The 7,436-nt window shown below is 36.3% G+C and overlaps 2 protein-coding genes across 2 annotated transcripts; one reads left to right on the top strand and one right to left on the bottom strand.

The window, feature by feature from the left end:
- The first annotated feature begins 608 nt into the window (after positions 1 to 608).
- LOC125860680 (SNAP25 homologous protein SNAP33-like) lies at positions 609 to 4,742 on the top strand. Its single transcript, XM_049540687.1, has 6 exons — positions 609 to 739; positions 1,439 to 1,997; positions 2,428 to 2,521; positions 2,682 to 2,812; positions 4,246 to 4,343; positions 4,498 to 4,742. Exons 2-6 carry the CDS (start codon positions 1,500 to 1,502, stop codon positions 4,595 to 4,597), a joined length of 921 nt encoding a protein of 306 aa, XP_049396644.1. The 5' UTR covers positions 609 to 739; positions 1,439 to 1,499; the 3' UTR covers positions 4,598 to 4,742.
- A 1,684-nt stretch (positions 4,743 to 6,426) lies between these two features.
- LOC125859072 (uncharacterized) lies at positions 6,427 to 7,036 on the bottom strand. Its single transcript, XM_049538807.1, has one exon. The coding sequence runs from the start codon at positions 6,926 to 6,928 to the stop codon at positions 6,662 to 6,664; it is 267 nt and encodes an 88-aa protein (XP_049394764.1). The 5' UTR covers positions 6,929 to 7,036; the 3' UTR covers positions 6,427 to 6,661.
- Positions 7,037 to 7,436: the final 400 nt, after the last annotated feature.

Here is a 7,436-nt window from a genome sequence, read left to right as displayed (position 1 = left end):
ATGACTTTCTCTATTTTATATTAATTGAATTTGTGAGGCAATGCACACATATTAAGAAAAACATTCAAAGACATAATTTTTACTATCACCCATTGTGAAATCATAAATAGTATAACTTTGTAAGTGTAATTTATCTCCTAAAAAATGTAGTATAAAACTTCAATAAATGAATAGACAAATATGGAAAAAATATATCAAACATCCCTCTTGAATTTAAACAATCAATTTTTGAACAATGAAAAAAACCTCAAAAATTCATATAGAGACGATCTGACGGAGTACTTATTTATCTCAATTTATATAATTGACTAGTACATACTCCATCCGTCCATATTTAGTTGTCATGTTTGCTTTTCGATTGTCAATTTGACTAATTATTAAAATTAAATTAAATTACATTAATTCGATATTTTTAAAAATATATATATTCAAAAATTATATGAAAAATACTATAAATTGCATTTTTTGCATACCAATATAATAAAAAAAATTATATTATAATATGTTAGTCAAAATTTTTATCATTCTAAAAAAATATAACAACTAAAAGTAAACAGAGTGATTAAAGTATTTATATAAGTGTTCTCACTATCGAATTTAATAGGCTCTTCTCTTTCTCTCTCTGCCCCCTCTCTCTTTCTCTCTATCTAGATTTTCTCAGTGGATTGGTTCTCTGAGAGAGAGGGGCGTTAATCTCGGTGCTCCAAAATCCGTATCCATACTGTTCCTTTGTTTGCAGGTATTTTTTCTTCTTTTTATCCCTCTGGGTATCTTCAAATCGCTAAGCTTATTGTACTGATTTGCTTCTGTTACTCTTTTTTTTCTTGTTGCTATTTCTACTCTTTAGTGAAGCAATCTGCACTTACCCTATTGTTTTAGTCTTGCTTGATTTCTGGGGGTTTTGAGAATTTAGTATGAAGGAATACGGTAGATTAATTGGGATTTTTCTTGATTGTTCATTTGATTTGTCGAAAAAAAAGTAAAATGAACAGTAAATAAGTTGCATTAGAACCGTTCACGAATATTCAGGACGGTTTTTGGTGAAACAATCTGCACTTGCCTATTGTTTTTGGTGAAACCGTTCACGAATATTCAGATCATTGTTGTAGGACGGTTTTTGGTGGGTGTTTTGGATCCCTTTCTGTAAGCCCCCTAAAGAACCCAAAATGGCCCCTTGTCGTTTTTGTTCATAATATACTACCTACTAGTTTGTGTGCTTAAATCTTGGAATTGAAGTCTTGAGTGTTCTTGTCATCGATTCTGTGCATTTTTCGAAAGTACTTTGTTAATTTTTTTTTATGTAGAATCCACTAGCTTTTGCTTTCAATGTTTGTCAGCAGTATGGTCAAGTGAATTTTCTTGTTATGACTGTTTCTTGATAACTGATTTGAACTGTTATAACACAGTGTTAATAGCTTTGTGTTGCTTCTTTCTCCAGGCACATTTCCTAATTAGTTGAATATTTCCTACCAAAGCAAGGTTACCTCTTATCCTTTGAAATGTTCAGGCTTAAGAAGTCGCTCTTGCATAGGAATGCTAGGAATCACTCTGTGAATCCTGGATCCGGTGGTTATTCAAGTTCAAATCCTTTTGATTCTGACAATGAATCTGACAACAAGGAAACTATAAAACCTGCTCGGAGAACTTCGTCAGAGCCTTCTCTAATTACCCCACATTTGAGTACAAACCCTTTTGATGATGATGATGATATTAAACGGACTCATTCATCTGCTTACTCCGCGACTTCAACAGAAAGAAATAGATTCAAGAATGAGTTCAGGGACTCTGGAGGATTTGAAAACCAAACTGTACAGGAGTTGGAAAACTATTCAGTACACAAGGCTGAAGAGACAACGAAGGCTGTTAACAATTGCCTGAGGATTGCAGAAGACATTAGACAAGATGCAACAAAAACTGTTATCGCCTTACATCAGCAGGGTGAACAAATTACAAGAACCCACCTAACTGCAGCTGACATTGAACACGACCTTAGCAGAGTATGGTTTTAAAGTCTATTACATTTGTAGTTTGCAAAAGAAGAACTTGTTGTGGATTAGCATTACCCGTTATCATCATGGACTACCAGTACCCATCAGTCATTCTTGTTTTTGCAATTTTTCATTCTTCAGTCATTTCATTGAATGGTTCATAACATTGTTGAAATTTATGCTGAATGATAGGTTATTTCCTTTTCATTTGAGATGAAACTTTATATAGTCTTTAGCAGGGCATATAAATTTTGTTTTAACTTATATAATGCATACATAACTAGTCTGCTTCAACCCGTTCCACCTCCCTAACCTACATTTGACTCGTAACTACAAAATTCTTTGTTAGCATTTCTTGATCTGGAAGATTTTATGTCTGCTATTTCCTTCTGCCATTGTGCTTATCATCTGGTAACTAAAGCTTCAAATTTAATTACAGGGTGAAAAACTTTTGGGAACTCTTGGTAGCTATTTTTCTAAGACTTGGAAGCCTAAGAAGATACGCTCAATTACAGGGCCAGTAATTACTAGAGGTAACTCATCAGATTTTATTCTTGCTCATTAAATATGCTTTGGTGTTTGTGAGCAGGGAAAAGAAAAAAACTAACAGGGCATTAAGATATAGAAAGCATAAAAAAATATGGGGAGGTTGTGGCTATTGAGTAAACTGCTGATTATCTTTTGTTGTGGCAGATGATCCAGTTCAAAGAAAGGGTAACCACCTGGAGCAGAGAGAAAAGTTGGGGTTGAGCTCTGCACCTAAGGAACGCTCAAGTTCACGAACACCACCTCAGGAACCTACTAATGCACTGCAGAAAGTTGAGGTACATACAATGTTACTTGAAAAAACAGAGATCGGCATTAAGATCTCCTTTATATAAATGGTTCAGAGAATTGATACTGGCTTTAAGCCGTTGCATGATAGGAAGATAAACTTTGGGTCAATATAGTGACTGGCATTAAGAACTCCTTTATATATTTGGTTCAGAGGTTGATATTGGCTCTAGGCTGTTGCATGATAGGAAGATAAACTTGCTCTTATTTATGCTTCCAAGACTTAGAAAACAAGTTGATCGAGTCTATCAACTGGCTCGTTTTGCTTATGAAGTAAGGTTAGCAATCTCTGAAGCTCAGTCACCTCTCAATCCTGGAAATTCCTCCTGAATCTCAAATCCCAAAAAGTCCCAACCCCTTGTGTCCCCCTAACCTGTTGAACAATCCATTCCCTTTGGCAAGCGACCCTAAACAAAATAGGGATTTAAGTTCCCCTTTATCTGAATGAGGAAAGCAAATTAGTTTGATAGTACCATAATTCATGGATAATTTGACTTGTAATTGTGCACTTTGCAAAGTCTAGATGTAAAAGATTAGAATTTGCGAAATACTGAACGATGGGGTGGGGGTCAGTGAAAGCTACACCACACCACGTATGACCAATTGGAATCAACATTGTCTTTTGTTGCATGGCTGCTGACTTAGCAGCAGTTGGTTTGATATAGGTTTAGGATTTGATTGAATTTGGAGACCATTTTCTATTTTCCTATCTATGGGAATGTCCTCATTCTAACTTTTTTGGATGAGTCTAATTTTTTTCTTGAGTCAAAGGTCTATATGAAACAGCCTCCCTACCCCACAAAGGTAGGGGCTAGGTTTGCGTACACCTCATCCTCTCCAAACCCCACTTGTGGGACAATCTTAGGGTTGGAGGTGAGGGGTGCTTACCATCCAAGCAACTTGGTGACTTGAACCCACAACCTTAAGGTTGGAGGTGAGGGGTGCTTACCATCTGAGCAACTCCCTTTTATCAATATTGGGTATGTTGTCGTTGACTTTATTTCTAGTGACTTCATTCTTAGAGGGAAGTCCTGGTAATATTTCTTTTGGATACAAATTCCAGATTCTGAAGTAGAATAATGTTTGATGATTTATAGAAACCCTACTGCTTTCTAGCTACAACTCTCGGCTAAATTATAAGGAATTAGAGGAGAAGGGAAGGTTACATTTGATAGAGGACTACATGGTTCATGGGCTATATCTCCACCTTTTTTTCCGGGGTGTTGGGAAAGAGTATTCTATTCGTGTTTCCTTGTGGAATGAAAGAGCGGGTCTGATTGGAGGGGTAGAGAATGAAGTGAATGTGAGTTGGACAATGGAGAGTATCACTCTTGCATCTTATTAAGCTACAAAAGAACCTCTTTTGTCAACACATTAAGGGAAAGCAATGGAAACAATTCTAATCATTTTGAAAATTTGACAGGTTGAGCACGCAAAGCAAGATGACGCATTATCAGATCTCAGTAACCTGTTGGGAGAGCTCAAACATATGGCTATTGACATGGGGTCTGAAATCGAGAGGTTAGTATTCAAGATAGTGAAATCTTTTTTAAAAGGATCATCAGCATCCTTGCTCTTTCCCCTACTCCTTTCCTCTTCTTATTGTACTTTCATGTCCTGTGTTATTCCTCTAACCACTTCTAAGAATTTCTGCATATGTTGTTGGATATTGTAGGCAGAACAAATCCCTGGATCATTTTCAAGATGATGTAGATGAGCTCAATTTCCGAGTTAAAGGTGCCAACCAGCGTGGTCGCCGCTTACTTGGAAAATAACCTAGAACTTATCTCATGTATTAGCACTAGATATTAACGTGCTCATACTTTTTCTTCATATTGCCAATTCTTTCATCTGTTACTTCTGATTTTTTTTTGTAAACGGGTGACATCAGATCGAGTTAATCAATTCATTTCCTGGTAATCGGTTTGCAGATCAACAATTTACTGAAATTTGCTTACTCTTTTTCATTTTTCCATTTTGCAAGCCTATTATACCATTCCTTGCACCGTTTTTACCCTTTTTTTGGACGTTCTGGACAAGAGGAAGTTTATTTGCCTAGAGTAGCCATCAAAATCTTTGACGTTGCAACATACTTAGTCACAGAGTACAATAAAAAGCGCTTACAATCCTCCCATGATGATGAATGGTGACATTTGAACACACTAAACTTTAAAGAGCAGAACTGGGAAATACTATTGTTGTTTTCCAAGATCAAAATGCCATAAGACTCAAAGTAATCCCACATAAATCAGCTTTCGCAGGATCCATTTCATGCACACAGGAGATATAATGCAATGGAAATACCAGTAACAGGCACAAGCTGGAAAGGAAAAAGAAATTTTCATATAAAGAATGCCTTCATAGCTTTTGTTTATGCAGCAATAACTCTGAAGCCATTGCTATAAAAGTCTTTGCGTGGTCATGGTCAAAATGATGTATCCTCTGCAAAGTAACATACACATGAGGCAGACTGTAACTTCAGTTAGTTTAGTGGGTATTATAGTATATATGTCAACATGTTGAGCATAAATTGGTAAAGATAAGCTGGTGAAAGCCCTTCACATCAGTTTTGAAAACAATAATCAGAAAAGACATTTGGATAAGGAGAGGTAAACGAAGGCAAAGGTTTTCAGGGTTCCCTTAAACAAAGGGAAAAAGGGAAACAGGAGACTGAAAGCTTGAGAAGGAGCATGAGAAAAGGAAGACACTCAGCCAAAAAAATAGAGGAAAAGGGAAGCATATCTAATCCTAACTTTCTGGTCAGCATAATATCAATAGAGGATGATAAATTGATAATGGAATTGAGAAAGATAGAGATATTGTAACCTTCTGTATGTTTTGGTTTCTTTCCGAAAGTTGTTGAAAGTAGCCTTCCCCTTTCAATTGCTATTCTCCCAACATCTTTAATCCAAGTGAGGACTTACATATAGTCCCATCACAGAAAGACAACTCCACACAAAAAAACTGAGTTCACCTTTGGTTCAATTCTTCAAGGGTACTGATATTCAAAAACCTCAACAGCATTATCGCAAACTAGAATTTCTAGGTTCAAGTACTTCTTACAGCTACCCTCAGTGGTTTGTTAAAGCTCCTAAAGGTTACAGTAGTTTGCCTTCAGTCATCAAGGCAAAGTCTTGTTACTATTGGACATGCAGTTTCCTGATCCCGCATAATTCATAATATCAAAAGTAACAAGCTTTTGCAGAACACACTGTAAAATCTTACAATGCTTATACGACAAACAAGTGCAACATCAGCTAAAACTGAATCAAGGTACTCCCACAGTCACAATCAATAATCTGAAGAACTTAACCAAATCCATGTACACAAGCATTCTAGAAACCAAGACTTATGGTAGATCGCCAGCCAACAATGCATAAGGCATAGTCCAGCAACCAGCCAATCACCGGGCACATGAAAACAACAATCTCTAATCTATCTACCAAATATTGTTTATCAAATTGTGCTAAGCTAACAAAAACATTCACCGGGCACATGAAAACAACAATCTCTAATCTATCTACCAAATATTGTCTATCGAAAGCACTCAATTCAATTCAACTCAAAACAAGGTTGGAGCTTTATGAAAAATCGATTCTTTCAAAAATACATAGCCGAGGAATATCAGTTAAAGAACATCAACAATACAGGGCAGTGACATTCATCACAATTAACGTTCAATTGTACAAAAAAGAACCAAAACCCTAGGGTTTCTACAAAACACCATTCATAACTCGAGGGATTCACATCCATCATTGCTGAACAATTCAACGTTCACAGAATTATTCTATTGTTTTAATTATCAAAAAAGGATTAAAAATGACGAAAATTCAATGGTGTTACTGGTTCAATTCCATAACGCTTTTGACCTTGGGTGCGTAGAGGGAGTAAACTACGGCCTGTCTCTTGGCAACCTCGAGCTGGGACCTACCATCGGAGAAAGCAGCGGTGACCTTAGATGGATCCGATAGGTCTTTGTTCTGGCGAAACCCATCGATTGTTCGGCGCTTAGTGTATTCCCTAACGTTGTAATCGGGAAACTCACGCGCCGTCCGTAGAAGCGACCGGAAAAGAGTAAGGACTTCCACGCGTGACGGCGACGCCATTTTTCCTTTAGAAACAAAAACGCCGACAGGTTTTCCGATTCAGGCGAACGATTGTGTGAAGAGGCGCTGAGGTTTATCTAGAAAATCTGGGGTTTTAATAGCGAAAAAGAAAAATATTTTCAATATTCCACCGTTGGTCCCTTAAATATCGACAATATTTTTTTATTTTTTTTTGGTAGTAATTTTTTGTGCTACAATAGGACACTTCCCCCTAGTTATTTTTAAATTAAAAATCCATCAAATATGTGAATTTATTGCCGACTTTAATTGAGTATTATAAAACTCAGATTTGAAATATTTCACTAGAGCAGTTAGGGACGAATCTAGGTAGGAGGAGATAACTGGACAAGTGTAAGTACTAGAATCCCAAAAAAAATATATTGCATGTATAAGATATTTTTAAAATTTTTAGTGTATATACGTATATAAAAATTTTGAATCTCATGAACATAAGAAAATATTTTTGTATCTTTAATGGGTAGTTAGTTACATCCAAAGCCAAAAACAT

Source organism: Solanum stenotomum, chromosome 3 (assembly GCF_019186545.1).
Source record: "Solanum stenotomum isolate F172 chromosome 3, ASM1918654v1, whole genome shotgun sequence".
NCBI lineage: Eukaryota > Viridiplantae > Streptophyta > Magnoliopsida > Solanales > Solanaceae > Solanum > Solanum stenotomum.
The sequence above is the reverse complement of the archived record's forward strand: the minus strand, read 5'-3'. Positions and strand labels throughout refer to the sequence as shown.

Bases quoted from the DNA above. Each gene is read 5' to 3' on its own strand.
- LOC125859072 (XM_049538807.1), bottom strand. From the start codon at position 6,928: ATGGCGTCGCCGTCACGCGTGGAAGTCCTTACTCTTTTCCGGTCGCTT.
- LOC125860680 (XM_049540687.1), top strand. From the start codon at position 1,500: ATGTTCAGGCTTAAGAAGTCGCTCTTGCATAGGAATGCTAGGAATCAC. The intron at 2,813-4,245 runs GTACATACAATG...AAAATTTGACAG, and splicing joins ATGCACTGCAGAAAGTTGAG to GTTGAGCACGCAAAGCAAGA. The intron at 4,344-4,497 runs GTTAGTATTCAA...TGGATATTGTAG, and splicing joins ATGGGGTCTGAAATCGAGAG to GCAGAACAAATCCCTGGATC.